The sequence below is a fragment of the Amphiprion ocellaris genome, chromosome 5 (assembly GCF_022539595.1).
Source record: "Amphiprion ocellaris isolate individual 3 ecotype Okinawa chromosome 5, ASM2253959v1, whole genome shotgun sequence".
In the NCBI taxonomy this organism is placed as follows: Eukaryota; Metazoa; Chordata; class Actinopteri; family Pomacentridae; genus Amphiprion; species Amphiprion ocellaris.
The window spans coordinates 29,860,228-29,879,315 of NC_072770.1; the positions used below are offsets into that span (position 1 = coordinate 29,860,228).

Below are 19,088 nucleotides of genomic sequence, written 5' to 3' on the forward strand. Positions count from 1 at the left end.
CAAAAGTCAGGGATTAAACAAACACAATTATTATTATTATATTATATTATTAGGAAAATATATATAAAGTGTTGTTTACATGCCAGGAAATTTTGAAGAATTTGTTTTTCCATCAGCTTAACTTCTCCAAAAGCTTAAATGGATTATATGAAGATAATATATCAACATTGTTTATTCTTTATTATAGTGTCTGGCAAGGTAAAAAATGTCTAGACAAATAATAAAACAGTAAAAATGACACATGGTCTAATGTACAAGTGTTTTACTGTGCTGCTGAGAGGGACATCTCAGCAAATAAAACTGAACAATATTGTTTGTAATCCGCTTACAGGGATTCGAGCTTATGAACAGCTGGGGAACAGGGCATTTGGCACTCCTGGAAAAATGGCCGCTGGTATCGCAATCACCCTGCAGAATATTGGAGGTGAGGATCTGGAGAGACTGTCTGATTAATGTGTTCACAAATATGTTGAATATCTGCAAATACCCTGTAGTGACACTGTGACTTACACACCATCACATGGCTTAGGCTTTATACCCCTCTTTCCCAGCCACACACATGACTAGATTCATCTAAACCACTAGTATTACTTTAGCTTTTGTTCTTAGTTATAAGTACAGGGTATGGAGAAGTACTAAGAGCAAAGAATCAGTGTCATGTTGGTAAACAGCTGTGTTCTCTGTGGGAATGACATTTTGGAGAGTTCCTGCCACTCACTGAACAGCATGTACGGATGGAAGTCTCATCAGATTATCATAAAGATAATTCAGCAGCATAACTGGTAAAATTTTACTTCTAAAACAGTGAATCCAAGTTGTTTTTAATACAAATTTTCAGTTCCAAATAGGTCCAATAATTGCAAATTAACCTAAGTTGAAATAATCACATATGATTGTCTCACTGCTGCCAATTATCACATTTAAAATTCGTATTAACATAAGATTTGTACCTGGATAATTATCTGGAAAAGGGAAAACACATTTTAATGCTAGATGTAAATGCACACAGAATGCATAGGGGTTTGAATGCGACCAACCAGCCCAGATATGGAGACAGACAGGCTCACATTGTAACCAGATCTTGTCCAGGTGTGAATGTGATCAGTGCAGTGTGACTACATTCTGAAGGGTCACCTAAGTCCAGCTCCTACTGCTAACTCAAACACAGTCTGGCAAAGGCTATAGGCAATTCTTCTTGTGAAATACAATTTGTTTTTTGTCAGATTTAAAGTAGTAATCAAGGAATTTTGGCCCATAAATACTACAAGTTTAGTTTTTTTTTTTAAAACTCTAAAGTAAGCTTTCCAAGTTGCTTAAAGAATTCATAGGGTGTGACTTCAGTGTCCTCAGTATTAGCTTCAGGTGCGGTTATCCACACATTTTCACTTTTTCCCTCTTATCTTGTCACAGCTATGTCCAGCTACCTGTACATTGTTAAATCTGAGTTACCTCTGGTCATCCAAGCCTTCCTGAAGGCAGACCCCAACTCTGAGTGAGTATTATCACTATGTTCCTTTCAGTATCAACATCACTGTACCAGTGCCAGTAAAAGACATGTGCGTCTGTCACACTGGGTGCAGGGTCAAGGGGCCTGGCAGACTAAGTGGGCAGAGAAAATTTCAGTTTGTCCCATGTATTGACTCAGTCAGTGTGAGGGGTGTGTGTGTGTGATAAGAGTGGAAGCCCGGAATTGGCTGAGCAACACGGAGGGGTGAGGGGTGGGGGGTGGACTGAGTATCTGTCAGTTACATATGCATACAACACAAACCTTTCCTGCTGTAGGCTTGTGAAGGCAAGCAATGCTCACGTCACAGTCATGCCACAGACACAGACACTCTGCATAAGGACATGCAGGACTGAAGTGGATTCCAACTGCCTGTTCAAATCTAAAAACAAACCTTGTGCTCAGAAGGGAGAGCAGCGACTGCAGCTATACTGTTCTCTACTGCAGTCTATGTAAAGAAGCAACACTGCTCCAGACAGTCATCTCCAAGGACTTCCATTCAGTAGCATTTAGCAGAATTGTGTAACATCTCTACACAAGAAGTCCATTGAAACATGTGGCCTGAACTATCACTCTACTGTTGCCTAGTTAAATGTTTCTGTTATGTGTCTGTGCCTTGCCCTATAGAAAACTCTTAAATGTCAGTCTACCTTTCTTAATTACTGATTAATTCTGGAGTGTGGCATTTACTACATTACTGAGCAAAAGTGGTAGGTACTTTAGATATTTAGATTTTTTTATCAGGAATAGAATCAGAAATATTTTTCTGATTCCTGAGGGGAAATTGCTTAGATTACAGTTGCTCCCATTCAAACTCTTAGAAATATAAGCAGTACAAAAAATATATCGCTAAGCAGAAATAGAAAAATATGTCCTAAAAATATAAACATAAGTGGAAAAGCTTAAGCATATAATGTAAAATGTGCATTGTTCTAAAGAAATAAAAATGTTGGTATATGGTGTAATAAATAGTAATGAGTTAGATTTGTTTTATTCCACTGAGGCGTAGTTCTTGCACATCGTTAAGTGTTAACTCAAGAAGGGAGGTGAAACATTAGTTAGCTGAGTTACACACAGTGTCATCGGGGAGGTCACAAATTCAAACTGCCACTCGAGTCCTAAAGAGCTAGCTACAGTGACAAGTAGGAGTCCTGCAACAAATGGTTTGGCCCCACAGAAGCCTGATCTCAGCACCTTCAGGTCAGTCTAGGATTTCATGAAAAGACAGAAAGAGCTGAGCAGAAATCCACGGAAAAATATGGCACATAAGCTCCCTGCCCAGGAACACAGAGGCGTAGCTACAATTGAAATTGACACATTAAATATTAGGACATCTCACATGTCACACATAAGCAGACAGAAGTGACAGCAGCAGGTGGTGTCACATGGGGCGCCAAATTCTGCATCCGAGCACAAGTTCAGGTCAGCTCAGGGCCAGGTCTCAACAGCTAAGACACACACTGTTCGTTTCCACCCAACCCTCCTCTTGCTCTTCAAATCCATGGCGTCACAAGAGCTAGGAACATGATGGGCGGATGGCGGGGTGGGGCTTTATTTATGACCACTGGCTCTTTAAATAGACAGTAATGACGTGTGGCGGACAGACAGAAAAGTACCTTTCACTTGTTGCCTGAGTTGTTTCTAATAGTACATGGTGTACATGTGAATTAAGTTTCATTGTGGCATTTCTGAGCAATATCTGGTAAAATAAAAAGGTTACAGTGGAGTCTAGTGTGGCAGAGAGGAGTAAATATTTGGAAATAGTGGGGATTCTACCAGAGTAGATTTCAGACTTGGACTTGGATCAGTTACAGTAACAAAAATAAGATTTTGAGAGTTTGCTTCGATCTACAAACCCTACTTGACTGATGTGAGACTTGACTTCCAAAGGAATAAAATGTATGCATTGAATTTTTAAAGTGCCTTGCTAATTAAATAATTTTTTTTGCCATCTGTTGCTGGGCAGGTATATAAGACAGCACTGACAACTGCTTGCTGTGCCAAGAAATGACCCTCTGAGCATAGTGAGACTCACAGAAAACAGTAAATGTAAGGGTTAGAAAACCAAAACTATAAGCTGAAAGACACTAACTTGTGACTTTTCATTAGAAGGGGCTTCACATGCTGATGACCATGTGATTCGTTACTAATATGACCTGATTAGTACAACTTTAAGTATAAAGATTAACAGATTTTGTCTCAGCTATGCAAGAAGCACCACCCTGAGTCACCCTCGTAAGAAAAACATTAAAATACTGTTCGGAGACCTTAATAACTTGTAATTTCCTGCTGAATGAAGACTTGAATATGATTTGGACTTTAGCTCAAGAACTTGACTTTGATTTGAACTCCAGACTGGACTTGATCCATCTCAAGTGACTCTCACATGTGAAAGGGGATCATCTGAAATGACCTACTGACCAAAGGGCCAAAGAAGGCATGGGCTGGGATTTGGCTTCCTTTGCTTTCAAGGGACTCATCCAGACACAGACTCACACACTCACACACACACACACACACACACACACACACACACACACACACACACACACACACACACACGAACACACTGCTGGTCTCATAGATCATGGTGTACTCCAGGCTGTAGGGGTTATGGCAGACAGCTGATCCCACTGGTTGTGTTTCATTCAGGGCTAAGAATAACAGGCTTAGTAGCTTAAAAAGAGGCAGTGGGGCACAAAGACCTTTCTGTACACAGGATTTAGGAGACAGAAGACTTTAATCGTTTGACAGTAATTTCCATAAGTTGCATGTTGCTGGTGTTCCTCTCAAGTCTACAGCTACTGATACTCCAGATTTACTATTATTGCCTTTTTAATATATGCTCACATGACAGGGAATAAGCAGTTTAACCACATCCCATCTGTTTTATATAAACATCTCCAGTGTAAACCGCATGATGCCTGTTTGCTATAAACAATAATGTCAGAACTGATAGAAGCTACTTGAATATCTCATGTTCATCCTATATTACAACACTGGGTCACCACATTACATCAGCACAGAGCATGATGACAGCAGCTGGTCAGACCCATGACTGCATCCTCACACCAGCATGCCCACATGTGTTAAGAACACACAAATCCATGTGATGTGGACTATTTAAGTTATATGAGGGAGGCATGTTTCAGGAAGGACAGTCACGGTACGTTTGAAGTGAGGACATGTGCGATGCCCACATATAGCAGATGATGATATAGCAGCACGGCAGCTAAAGGAGATCGGATACATCTTACCATTTTACATTTTACATTCTTACCATATGTTTTTTTGTCTTGAAAAAGCAAATAAAGTCAGGGGCTGAGATGTCATAGCTAACATTGAGGATATTTGATAACTTCCTCAGCGCTTTGTTGTTTAGTGTTCACTTTATTTCTTCCTTTTCTGCATGTGAACTGTCACACAAATCATCACAGTTATGTAACACTCTATTCCAGGACTTCAGTCACGTTTTTTCCACAGTCTTGAGGCCAAGGACGTTCCCAACAGGTTAATGTTGGCCTGACAAAATGCAGCACATCAGCCACTTGGGCCGGCAGATTTCTTTCAAACACCGATGGTTTCACTAAAAATATAAACCAATTTGTCACCACCTTGCTCTTTCCACTCTGTTTCTGTCTCTGTCCCTCTTCGTTTCTGTCTCTCGGTGAGTGTGTGCTGAGTCTCAGTGCCGATGTTTGAAGTACTGAGCTCACCAAAGTAAACTAGGTTTTTCTCCAAACAGTCTGTGGTACTTGAATGGAAACTACCTGGTCATCATGGTTTCTGCCAGCGTCATCCTGCCTCTGGCTTTAATGAAACAACTTGGTGAGTAATACTGACTTAATTATGTCTTTTCTCTATGTGTAATGTCTCATTAGTATGCCTGAAATTTACTGAGATATTTGAGTGCTTTGAAGAGAGATATTAGTGTATTGTAACTGGTGTGAATGAGGCATTTAATCTGTATATGCAGACATACACCTGAGCCAAGAAAAAAACTAAATACATAAAAAAGTTAGCATCATAACAATTAATATACTCAAAATACTAGCTTTCTACATTCTGTTTTGCTAAGTTTAAAATACAGACATTCTTTGGACACGTCAGTGTGACAGTAGCTTCACCACAGCCTCACACTCAGTGCTGGAGTGGCCAGTTTCATGTGTCCACGCTTGCGTCATGAGTGGAAATTCTTTGCAGTCACTATCACAAAAGATAAGCTAAATTCAAATTCACGGGTCTGTTCCTCAAACATGAGTTCCAAGATTGCATTTCCTGTCTCACTGGTGCCTCAGAAAACAAACCTCCCACCAAATGTTGCTCACTGCATTGTTTTAATACAGGTGAAAAATTTGGAATGTCCCTGGTTTAGCTGTAGTTTAGCCACAGATGTCTTTTGCAGCAGTTTTCTCTCTGCCTGCAATAAAGGCTTAACATCCCCACAAATGAAGGAAAACACTAATTATGAGACAGTCATCTGTTTGACGTACTGTCTCATTATTATTAATTTTACTATATGATCATTTTGATGTGATAGAATATTTTATACAAGTGTTTATATTTTTACATTGAATAACTGTTCTTTGAACAACTGAAATGGGCTTCCAGAAGTTCCAGCTCTTGTTTCTGGACCATAGTGCAATAGATTATTACTCTTCACATCCTTTCACTTAACTCTCTCTCTCTCTAGAACATCTTGTCTTTTTACTTTAACTTTGTTGCATTGCCTGTTACAACTTTTAGATCATTATTCATAACTCATTATGAATAGTTTTGCTCTTTTCCACTTTATTTCAAAGGATTTTACATTTCTCCTCAGTACTTTTGTCTAACTCACGCATTCACCAGTTTCTTTTTAAGAAGCATTTTCTATATTCAGAACGTGTTAATTAAAAGTTTCTTTTGATTTTAAGCCAACTTGCATAAGGAGAGTTTGATAAAGCAGTTACATTAAAGTCAAGCAATTAGTGTGTTTTTATCCAACTGCTGGCTGTGGAAACAGCAGGTGTTCAATTAGACATCGTTGAAACAGTCGTACCCTCAATGCCAGCAAAATCTGGACATTATTCCACACTACAAACAAGTTGTTTCTGTCCTCACAGTGCTGTGATGTCTTTCTTTATATTGTCAGGATGGTTTTTGCAACATTTATTACAGGAAATAAGAAACATTTTTCGTTCTATAAACTTCCAGGATATATTGAGCAACAAATACAGATATTAATTGTCCCAAGCAACACTTTAATTCAGTCTAAGTTGCGGCAACATTAACACTTTCTTTCTCTGTACTTTCAGGTTACCTCGGTTACACGAGTGGATTTTCTCTCAGCTGCATGGTGTTCTTTCTCACCGCGGTAAGTTGATCCACCTCACACAGTGGCACATCGTCACAGTTACTTTTCACATGAAGCCTCATTTATTTTGGCATGTCTTCCTGGCACATGTGGTTTTCACTTTCCCACCCTTGTCTCTGTTTTCAGTGGTGTGTGGATATGTTTGATAAGGCGAATATAATATCTACTTAGACACATCAAAGGTTGAGAGTAAAACCTCAGCAATTAGAGGCTGAGTCAGCCTCATCTGGCTTGAAATGCAGTTTTTGAGCTTGTCATTGATGGTTTGAGGCTCTTGTTGGTCTTGCTGACACATCGCCTCATTCTTATGTCTTTTCTTTGATTATATCCAAATTTCTTTGCAGGTTATCTATAAGAAGTTTCAAATTCCCTGCCCCTTTGAGGAGTTCTCACACAATAGCACTGCTGCCCACCACAGTCTCAATGTCTCCAGCCACGCTCTGATTCACGAGGACTCCCACGATGACTCCCACTGTACGCCACGCATGTTCACCATGAACTCCCAGGTAGGCGGTCAAAGTGAAAAACATTTAGATTCGTACGGATCTGTATGATTTTTGAACACTGCAGCCCATAGATGCTGTAGATATGCTTCACTTACTTGAGTTCACACACTTTTTTCGAGGCTTATAACAGCATTGCTAACAATAGAGTCACACATTTATGTGCTTCTTCACAGACAGCCTACACCATCCCCATCTTGGCTTTCGCTTTTGTTTGCCACCCTGAGGTTCTGCCCATCTACACTGAGCTACGCAAGTGAGTCAGCCCTCTGCAACCAGCAGTATTTGACACCAATGAGAAATGTTGCATTTGCATAATGTCGACTGTTTGATTTCAGTCCAACACAGAAGAAGATGCAGAAGGTATCTAACCTCTCCATCCTCGTCATGTACACCATGTACTTTCTGGCGGCTCTCTTTGGGTACCTGACCTTTTATGGTGAGAACAGTTGTCCCTGGCACTTCTTTTGCCCTTAATGTTTTCAGTACCAGGGGATGAGTACAAATGTTTATGCCCAAGTCAGATAGTGAGAGTGCTGAGAGATGTTTCAGAAAAAAGAAATGCTTTTTGAAAAGCGAGGCCAGTTAAGGTACAAAAAGTCCAAGGTCCAGATATTAAAAACCCATCTGTTTGCTTATTTTTACATCTTGCTGTTTAAAAGTTGCACTATGCAAATTAAAGGCCCTTTTGGCAGTAGGGAAAAACTGTTTTAAAAGCACAATTATCCAGAAATGATAGAGGAAAAAATGAAGCCACATTTTTGAAAGGATTTATAATTTCCTTAAACATTTCTTTCTAATTTTCTGTGCACATAAACAATTTCCAACTGGTGAGTAGTGTTTATTAGAGATACGAAAATAATTTAGGCACTAATTTGTTATCAAAACTAATAAGACATTTACAAATTTACATTAAAACCTTGCCCCAGTGCTACTTTTCATAATAGTCTGGTATGATATGTGTCAAAATACAGTAACAGCAAATAGACCAAATTTCAGTTCAATACTTCTGTGGGAAAGACTCCCCTTGATTCATAAAAACAATATTTTCTAAGCAGTGATTTATTTTTCTGTTAGTGATGTAATACTTTGTAGCATTCATTTCTGCAGTGTTTTTTCTGTATAGAATATAAAACAATTGTTGAACCTTGTACAGCTTTTGCTTATCCTTTATTTCATAGAGTCCAAGCTCCCTCTTGTGGTGATAATGTGCTGAGCCCTGTCACAACCTTATTGCAGCTGACTGATCTTCACATGGATTAATAACCTCTTTTCTCTCTGTATCCCTGCAGACAATGTGGAGCCTGAACTGCTGCACACTTACAGCCGCATTGATCCTTATGACACTTTGATCCTGTGTGTGCGAGTCGCCGTCCTCACTGCTGTGACACTGACCGTCCCGATTGTGTTGTTCCCTGTAAGTCAGACCATTGGCTTGTGTATTTAATGCTCAGTTAATATGATATCATTGTGCTTGTTCTAAAGTGGATTTTTTTTTCTTCCCTCAGGTGCGTAGAGCCATCCAGCAGATGATCTTCCCCACCAAGTCTTTCAACTGGTTGCGTCACATTAGCATCGCTCTCGTTCTGCTCACCTTCATCAACATGTTGGTGATCTTTGCTCCGAACATTCTGGGCATCTTTGGAATCATTGGTTAGTACAACACTGAACGCAGAGCTGCAATCAGGTAGAACAGTAATGTTGTAGTTGGTCCTCGTGTAACGCCACGTTGATTCTCTAAGGTCATCAGTTCCTCCTGTTAATGCTTTTCAACTATTACCCTCACACATGTAAAAGTTGCAGACAAGAGAAAAGTCCTGGTTATATTCAAAAAGTTAGAAAACAAGCATTTTATGTTTCCTGTATGCCTCCTTTATTTACATGTATGGAATTATTTGGGTGAAGGTTGTGTACTGATACTGTGGGTTACTAATTCTGTCTCCATATGCAGACTAAATCCTCCTATTTCACATGGTAGTTTATGTTTCAGGTCTTTCTAGTTCCTGACGCAAAAAAAAAAAAAAAAGATACAATAAAACCCTTGAAAGCTGAACTACATAATGTGACCAGCGCATGTTTGCTCGTGTGGAACAAACTGACAGCTTGAGTCAATATTATTGTCACACTTTGTCCTCAGATTACAGGTCACGTTTCATAGGCCAGAGGGGAAAGTTGACAACATTAAGTTAAACGACCACCAAGGACATCTTCAAAGCGACGCTTTCAGCTTTTGCAAACATGCAGATGTGTTGAAGTACATATGAGGGAGTGCACACAGCAACGGGGAAAAAATGACATGACGTGTTATGTGGAGCTGTGTTTAACAGTGGTTGTGTAAATATGTGTAAATGTAAAATTTATTAGTGTTAATTTTGAGTAGACAAACAGTCCACTAAAAACATCTGAATGAAAATATACGCTGTAAAGCAAGCCTCCAGGGCCGTTTTTAAACTCACAGGAGAATGTATATAGGAACGATTTTTGTTTTCAGCTATTTCTCTCTCTCTTTTCTGTCAGCATAGTATTTTTAGGTCGTGCTCATGACCAGACACCCTTGTATGCTGTTGAAGGAGCTGAACTGTGTGCTCCTCTGTGTGCTTTAGACTTTAGTTAGACCCTTACAGAAAGTATACAGTTCTATATAAAGCCAATACCAAAAAGAAACTACAGCGCGATATAAAAAAGAAAGAAAGCATAAAAATGCCCCACTAAGCATACTCTGATAAATATTCAGTTGTTTCTTATTACTATTTTAGTAAATATAGCAAGGCTGGTTAACTCACTGATGTTCTTAATGTTTTGTATTTTTTCAAATTTGATGGTGCTTTATTAATCCTGCAGTTTTATTTACCTAATCTGTTTTTCTTACTGTCAAAACCGAGGCCAACTAAGATATAATGATGCTTGTAACACTGATCTCAATGTTAAGTAAATGGTCTTGGGTCATAATCACATATGTATATGTTTTGAAACTAGCAGGTCATGACTGCCACAACTAAGCTTCTATACACAGGATTAAACATTAAAACTCATTGTGCCAAAGTCCGAAAGATCTACATAATTGATTCTCACGTTAACCTGAACTATAATATATTTTGTATTGATACATCCACATACAAGCCATAAATATAACTATAATTTTTTTTTCAGAATGTTTGTAACCTTAGAATCTATTGAGTCAGATATTTACCTTTGTCATGCAGTTTCTGTAGGAAATGAAATACATAAACACAAACATGATAGATGATCATATCCATAAATGGAAAAAAAAAGAAAAGTTCTAAAAAAAACAACTAGAAAAGCACACAGAGAGCACAGTAGTCTGCCAAGGCTGCTCAGCTGTTGTATCATTTCCGACAGACGAAATCTTTAAAAATTTGTGGATCCAGACTATAAGCCGCATCACTGCCAAAATGTAATCAACTGATCCATGTGTCATTTCTGACCTTCCCTGAAAATTTCATCCAAATCTGTTTATCCATTTTTGGGTAATGTTGCTATCAGACGGACAGACAAACCAGCGGCAATTACCACCTCCTTGGCAAAGCAACAATCAGTTTTCGATGTGTTTCATATATGTGTTAATGTCCCAATCAAGTTGTTTTTTTTGTTTTGTTTTTTTGCCCAGAACATCCAAGATATTTATTATTTTGTATCTGCTGACACTTGATACCATTGTCCTAGTGAATACACACTTCAAAGTGTTGTACGTTAGCTGTAGTATCTGGTTGTGCCACCAGGTGGAGCCTCTTACTGTGTGTTATTGTAGCAACCAGAGGAGGAGAGCACTTTTGTTTTGGCGAGCAGAGAGCGTTGTGGAGGTTTAGCTAGTAAAGGTGCAACATGACAACACCTTCTGTGAGTCTTAATGACCTTCTGCCAGCACACTTGTATAAAATATGGCTGGGATCAGTTGAGACACTGATTTATATTCCAGTGGTATATGTATTGATGAGCTTTGCAGCTATATAATGTGTCTGCAGCTTTACCAGCAATGTCAAGGTATGACCAATAAAAAATAATGATTAATATTCCAGTATGTATTAAGTAAATCATTCAGCTTTACCAAAGTGTGACAGTGGACATAAACAAAAATTGGGCTTAAGACTTGGGACAGCCGTAGTGTTCAGCCAGTCATACTTCACATCCAATTTTGTATGCTTTGATTTCAGTCTGTTCTTCCTGTTTATACTTTCAGGTGCCACGTCGGCTCCCTGCCTTATTTTCATCTTCCCCGCTGTCTTCTACATCCGCATTGTTCCCAAAGAGGATGAACCCATGACCTCCACTCCTAAGATTCTGGTGAGGCATTAAAACATTTGTCATGTAGTCTTGAATCAGTTGTTATGATAATTTGGTAATATAACCTTTTGTGTGTTTATTACTTTGCATACCAGAGTTCTTGACAGTTAATCCTCTGTGCTGTTGGTGTGTGTTTTTCCCTCATTCTTAGGCCGCCTGTTTTGCTGCTTTGGGCGTCTCCTTCATGGTAATGAGTCTGAGCTTCATAATTATCGACTGGACAACAGGGGGCGGCCTTGCTGCAGGAGCCCACTAGATACTGCCTCAGTGTGTGAGGTCTTGGGAAAGGGGTATATAAAATGGTCAGGGTAAAGGGAGCACTATCACCTCAGCGGAGACACACTGCAGGGCTGCCCAGCACAGAGCACAGGGTTTATAACAGCACACAATATTCAGTATATTACATGGGCAGGAATCACCCTTTTATTGATCAAATAGATTAACTTTTTGACTGTAACTTAACACACATATCTGAACAAAATACTTTTATGTCATTTTATAATTTAATTTAACGCAGAGCAAAGAAAATGCAATTTGTTTGAATAATTAGGAATGAACAGGGTCTGTTTTTCATCACCATCTGTGACTCAGTCCACCTGTGATGATGAATTGGTCCTTTCCTGTCGCTTCCTCTTTATTTACACACAAACAACTGCAGCTGGTACTGTACAGAAAAATAATGAATGATTGTCTTTTTAGCTAAAGACAGGAGGTAATTAAGATGCAGTATGCAAGAGAAATAGCAAAATGATGTTAAAATTATTTTTACACAATAATAATTATCCATGAGACGCACAGAAGAGGACAGTCAGATGATCTCATCCTGAACCAGCAGCAAACTTTAACCATTATGTATCTTAAGACAAAGAAGTGCTTTAAAGCTGCAGAGCGCAGCTGACATTTTATGTGTTGGTAATTTTTTTTTGTTCCATATGCATAACTCAGCAAACTTTCTTCACAAACCCCAGTGCCTTTTAGCATTCGGAACAGCATGCAAAATAAACAATAAAAACAGGTTTGTATATTTATTTAGCTAGCTACTTTTTCTTTGTTTTTAATTTTAAATGGATTATATTTAACTACTGTACATGACAAAGTTAATAATCCCTATACATTGTGTATGATTTCAGTTTTGTTTTAGCTTAAAGTTTGAGTTAGTTTGATAAAATGCAAAGTGCTTGATTAAAAGATTTAATACCTCCCTTTATAAAACATTTAGCACATATATACCCAACTGTGACCTTGAATTTAAACCAAGTACAGCTCGAGTTTACCTAAACAGTTCATACGAGCTTATTAACCTTTAAAATTCTTGATTCGCCCATTAAAGGTTTCGGAAAGAACATTGTCACACTGTATAATAAATATCAGAACACTTCATTGAAGCCTACGATGCTTACATTGAGTGAAAATTTAAATTCTAGGTACCAAATTTTTCATGGCTGCTCTTAAAGGAATAGACACTTTATGAAATACACTTATTTAGTCAAAATATTAGCACACTTCCGCCTGTACACTAAATATAAAGCTACAGCTATGAGACTGCTAGCCCAAAGCTTAGCGTAAAGACTGGAAACAGGGGTAAGAAGCAGGCCAGACTTAGTCCAAAGATTAAAAATACATCTACATGCACGTCTAAAGCTCACCAAGCAAGTTATTATACACAGTCTCTAGTGTTTTTACTGAGCTGAGCTAGCTAATAGCTAGCTCTAGATTTGTTCATCATCCAACTGCTTTTCAAAATTAGCAAGAATTTAAAGGATGGGTTCATCTAAATTTCAAATATATTATACACATTCTCCACTAACTACTAGTAAATGGCCATGGAAGAAGGTTTAGTTGTACTTGGCCTTGAGATACTTTCTTTTGGACAAGTATGTTGACAAAATGTTTAAATTAAATAAAGCTACATTTGAATAATGGTGATCCCACCTTTTCGATCAAACTCCGGTTTGAATAAAGCACCGGCCTGCAACAGAATTTTTATTAGATGAGCCTGCTGGTGGGCTGGCGGATTTAAATTCAATACTTTAATGATTGTGATTCTGATACACTGTCTTTGCTTTACTGGTCTGTAGTACTTTGATCAGCCTTGTTGACTATTTAGACCTGAGGTTAATATTTTGCATGATGTTTTCGTCCAGTCTGTCCTGTAGTTGCTATAGTGAATCGCACAGTAACAGAAAACTTCCTTCCAGCACTGTCATGTATAGATGTTATTGTAATACTGTGGATTTGGCATCTTATAGTGAAGTGTTTTATTGTCCTAATCTGTGCTACTGTTGGTGTTATGAAGCCCTTCTTAAAAGATGTGACAAGAAGTAATGTTCCAGACTTTACTGTTCTCATGTTCAGTCTGTGAAGACACATTTAGCTCAATTCAAATATGTGGATGATTACTTCTAACATTTTTGTTTCCTCAGAATGGTTTTAAAACCCACACTATCACAGATACACTGCATATGAGTACACTTTCTACTGGTTACTGTAACATTTTAATACATAGAAATATAGATCAAATATTTACAGCTTTTTAAACAATGTAATATTTTATCTTGGATAAAAAGAGAAAATGTGATGACAAATACTTGCTACTTGTACCCAAAGATGGTTTTATGTTGTATCACAGCTCTCAGGCTTTAGAGAAGTCAACTGCAAATCCTCACTTATCTCATTTTTTTTTTTTATTTATATAATACTTTATTTTATGTTTGTTTAGCAGTCCTGACTCCTGATGGTGTTTTTACAGACATATTATGAGCAACAGCAGAAGAAGTATTTAGTCCAAACATCGTACTCCATCCCATGCTTTTCCACATGTATTTGCCATGGTTGTTGTGGTGTAAATGAAGGGTTAGTTCTGCCATGGTTAGTAGAAACAGCTTTTCTTCACTTTAAGGGATCATGCCAAAATAACAACTGACTACCTACTGCTTTGAAATGCCTTTAGATTTTAAACAGGTAACACAGTTTTATTATCAGAAATATTATATGAAATAGGAATCTGTCATGTACGTAAACAAATCTATGTGATATTTTATTATAGCTGTTGTTTAAGATGTTAATCTATGGAAATAACATGACTATAATTGAATTACAAGGTTGATGGATTTTAGTGAATTAAATAAGACGTTATATAAATAATGTATATAAATGTAAACCTTTTATATTTGTGATGCATATTTACAGTAGCTTGTAAAGTGTAAATAGCAGGGACAGTTTTAGTTTGGCAATAAAATAATTGTAGATGTTTTTAGATTGTATCTTGTCTTCATTTGCATTTTAACCCAAACTAATTCATATTGAGGTAGCATGTTTTTACGGTTGTTGTGTTTCATTTGGTCAATTGATAAATTGACCAAATTCTCAATTGGATTAAGGTCTGGGCTCTCCAGAACATTCACGTTGTTGTCTTTAACGCATTTCTGTGTGGCGTTGGTAGTATGCTTCAGGTCATTGTCTTGCGATAAAACAAATGCTCTCCCAAATTGCAGTTCTTTTGCAGACGGAATCATGTCCTCCAGGACTTCCCTGTATGCTGCTGCATTCATTTTGCACCCTGCCATTACAAACCCTCCAGGGCCTACTGCTGGAAAGCATCCACATATCATGATGCCGCCACCACCATGCTTCACAGTGGGGATGTTGTATTTGTGATGATAAGCATCTAGTCTGATGGCCCACAAGTTCAATCTTGGCCTCATCAGGCTAAAGAACCTGTTTTCAGCTGACTTCAGAGTTCTGTACATGCCTTCTTCCAGAAAAAAAAAAAATTGTCGAGATTGAGCTTTTTTCAACAGTGGCTTTTTCTTTGCCACTCTCCCCTAAAGCTTTGACTAGTGGAGAACCTGAGTAACATGCTTTTCACTGCTTATGCTTTTCAATATCCTGTTCTCAGAGTTGTTTGGAGTGTTCTTTTGACTTCATGGTGTAGTTATATCCAAGAGTCCTGATTCACCAGTGACTGGACCTTCCAGATACAAGTGTCTTTATACTATAATCACATGAGACACATTTACTGTGCTCAAATGATCTTGATTTCACTAATAGCACAGCTGACTGCACCTGTTTTGAATTAGGTGAGTCAATTTAAAAGGATTATTTATGCAATTCACTTATTTGACATTTTATGTATTATTTATGAATTTGTAGAAATCTGTTTTCACTTTGACATGAAAGTGTTTTTGAAAATCTTGGTCAAAAAGGTCAAATTAAATTGACCACGATTAAGTGTTGAAATACAATACAAGGAGAAAACATCCAAGGGGGTGAAAACTTTTCATGTACATGGCATGTACATTTAATAGACATTTACACATTTGAGCAGCAAACCATCTTCCTCCCTAAATAAACACATATTTTGGCACGTTTTAAAGAGTAGTTTATCTATGACTGGTCAGTGTTTTTATTATATCTATCAAGGGCAGGCCATGTTTACAAAAACACTCAACCCAAACTGTTGGACAACATGATGCCTCTCTGCTGACCTTGTAACGTCAACACACCACAAGTTGTTATTGTAAAACACTGATACTAATTTATTTATTTGTTTATGGCCACAAAAGGGAACAAGCTGCACAGGCTTGTGTAATGTCAGGAAAAATTCCTGCAATTATGCAGGGTGGGTCATAAGTTTCCATACATAGGAAAAATACACATTTTATGTTGGACAATTGTTTTTATTTATATAATGTGCTCTATATGATTACCATTGTTTAGAAAATGCATATTAATACGTGTTTGAAGTTGAAGTTCTGCTTGTAATGGCGTTGGTGATACATTCCTTGAGATGATTTGTCTCGTATCTTCACCTGATACACCATGGCCTTCAAGTGACCCCAAAGATAGCATCAAACGCATCTTCCAGGGTATCTGAAACATAAAAAAATATACATTTTCCTATGTATGGAAATTTATGGCCCACCCTGTATAAAAACAAATGCAGCAGAGTGCACCTCAGAAGAATAAAATTGCAAAAATTGCATTGCAAAAAAAAGCCAGACTAAGAATATGACCTTGAAGGAAATTCACCATGAGCCAATTTATCTGAAGATTTGACAAATATGAAGTGAAATTCCCCTTTTATGGCTTGAAGCATGAAACTGGCAATAAATAAATTGTGTGTCTTACATTCTTTCATGAAATGCATAAATTCTACTCTATATAAGTCTTTAGCTTAGTTTTAGAAGATTGCTATTTTGAGTTATTAAGATAATGATGTGGAGGTGATTAGTTTTTCCACTTTATTGTCACTTTTAAAATTTATTTTTAATACTTTTAACACTCAGTTTCATAGTTTTTGTAAAGCACTTTATGTTTCTGTTACAAAATATGAAAAAAAAGATATTTCTTTGTGACTTAACACCCTCTTCCAATATTGGCCTGAGCAATTTTTCAAGTTTTTCAGAAAACCCAAAAAACTGAACCACACCACCTTTAGCTTTGACCTAGGCCATTATACTACAGGAGTAGAATCGCATGATCTGTTCAACTGGGATTGTGGGCGATTTTACAGGAGGCGGCCAGCATCATGAGGAGATGATGTAGGCAAAGCAACAACTTTTGTCAAAAAGTGCCTTAGGCCATTATTTAGGAAGGTGACGATATCTACTTCCGTCCATTCGGTGGCGCTGTACACCGTTTATTCTAACGGCCTAATTATGTGCCAAGGTATTTCATAAACATGTGACGCAAAACCTCATTAGCCATTTTAACAGCACACCCTGCGCATTTTGCACTGAGAAAGCAGTTTGTGCACGTTGCACTCAGCCACCCTGATTGTTTGTGACCGCTGCACAACACAGCATTTCTCGTCTCTGGAGTCTGTGTTCACGACAAATGCGGAGGAATGAGGTTGGCACAGCGCCCACTGCAGTCTGCACATCACACTCCTAAAATCACGCCTCGCTGGCTTCCCCTCTAATTGGTTCCCACACAAGCAGCCGTGGAGAGTTCACCTGATTTAATTGGACTACCGCGACAAGTTGCTCAAGTGACGTCGGTGCAGCCGGTTGACTGCTTCCAATTGTCACCGGAGGGAACATCTGAGGATTTTTCGCGCGATCCTAATTGAGCGCCGAGAAAAAAAACACAGAGACTGCAGCAGGAGCAGCAGCCACCGACGGACGAAGCTGCCAAGCAGGCCGAGAAGACAAGTGAGCCACGGAGCACAGGCATCCGCAGCCCCGTGGATGCATGCAGGACAGGAGGGATCAGAGCTCCCCGGCATGGACCACAGATACCAACCAGAGATAGAATGTCAATAACGCCTGATCTTACGCTTGGTTTTTGAGCTCCTAGTTGACCAGAAAAGCAGGGACACTGACTTTTTACGCGTGGATATAAACTCTGGAATAAGCTGTTTTCCTCTCCAGTTAAGGTAGTGCTGGCAGCAAAAGCTGCTCCGTCGTTATTCTTGGCATCGGCTGACGCGCTGAGACCATCAGCACTGTAACCTTTTTTTGTTGTTTTTTTGCGCAAGTGGCAAGCGGTGCGCCCCTGCGTTTGGATCCAATGGGTTGTACGGTGAGCGCCGAGGATAAAGCTGCCGCGGAGAGATCAAAGATGATTGACAAAAACCTCCGAGAGGACGGAGAGAAGGCAGCCAGAGAAGTGAAATTGCTTTTATTAGGTAATGTACAGTTTACAGATTGCTCCTTGGTTTCATTTGGCAAACTGGAAGGTGTGTTGGTGCGGAAAAGAAGTATCTCCACTGTTTTGAAGTCAGATTCTGTGCAATCACATAGCACCTGATTAAACATTCAAAGAATATCTGATTAATACCTGTGCTGCTCAACTTGATGATTTCCTGAAAATATCAACCAAAAAAACTGTCTGCAAATAGTGCAAAAATAGAAAGTGGATGTCAAATTATACCACAACCTGCCACATAGACAAGCATGAGGGCATCAGACTATGGAGTTAATCCTGAATGTGTCCAAGACAGGGAGCTGCACATAGCTACAGCACAGAAAAATAGGCCATTTGGGTGCTTTTTTGGTTAACAGTCAAAGTGAAAAACAGTCAGTGCTATTAATTAGCCAAAACAAGTGCTTGGAGATAAGTCAGATGTCAGCATCCACACACCATGATGCTGCCACCACTGTGCTTCACAGTGGAGATGTTGTGTTTGTGATGATGAGCATCTAATCTGATAGCCAACAAAGCAAAATTTTGGGCTAAAGAACCTTATTTCAGCTGAGTCTCATACATACCTTCTGGCAAAAAGTAAAACAATACAAACGGATTATTATCCTAGCAGCTTAACATGATGCTGTCAACCCGTGGTGGAAAATAGTGAAAAAATGAAGAGTGGATATCAAATTCTGCCACAAACTGCCACATAGGGAACCATGAAGACATTAAACTACAGAGTTAATCCTTAATATGTCCAAGACGGGGACTTGTATACAGCTATAGCCAA

The 19,088-nt window shown here is 38.6% G+C and overlaps 2 protein-coding genes across 3 annotated transcripts in view; both read left to right on the forward strand.

Moving 5' to 3' along the window:
• slc38a3b (solute carrier family 38 member 3b) overlaps positions 1 to 14,917 on the forward strand; it is a 31,179-nt gene extending 16,262 nt beyond the window's left edge. For both annotated transcript variants that reach the window (XM_023279783.3, XM_023279784.3), the window contains 11 exons: positions 332 to 424; positions 1,411 to 1,492; positions 5,250 to 5,332; positions 6,802 to 6,860; positions 7,205 to 7,366; positions 7,540 to 7,619; positions 7,702 to 7,802; positions 8,656 to 8,780; positions 8,872 to 9,016; positions 11,562 to 11,665; positions 11,817 to 14,917. In XM_023279783.3, coding sequence (XP_023135551.1) covers positions 332 to 424; positions 1,411 to 1,492; positions 5,250 to 5,332; positions 6,802 to 6,860; positions 7,205 to 7,366; positions 7,540 to 7,619; positions 7,702 to 7,802; positions 8,656 to 8,780; positions 8,872 to 9,016; positions 11,562 to 11,665; positions 11,817 to 11,921 — 1,139 coding nt within the window. In that variant the 3' untranslated portion in view covers positions 11,922 to 14,917. The remainder of the gene's footprint in view (positions 1 to 331; positions 425 to 1,410; positions 1,493 to 5,249; positions 5,333 to 6,801; positions 6,861 to 7,204; positions 7,367 to 7,539; positions 7,620 to 7,701; positions 7,803 to 8,655; positions 8,781 to 8,871; positions 9,017 to 11,561; positions 11,666 to 11,816) is intronic.
• Positions 14,918 to 17,391: 2,474 nt separating this feature from the next.
• The window catches only part of LOC111574939 (guanine nucleotide-binding protein G(i) subunit alpha-2), a 45,196-nt gene continuing 43,499 nt past the window's right edge, over positions 17,392 to 19,088 (forward strand). Inside the window, exons 1-2 of the mRNA XM_023279777.3 lie at positions 17,392 to 18,044; positions 18,147 to 18,296. Of these exons, the coding sequence (XP_023135545.1) occupies positions 18,179 to 18,296 (118 nt within the window). The 5' untranslated portion in view covers positions 17,392 to 18,044; positions 18,147 to 18,178. The remainder of the gene's footprint in view (positions 18,045 to 18,146; positions 18,297 to 19,088) is intronic.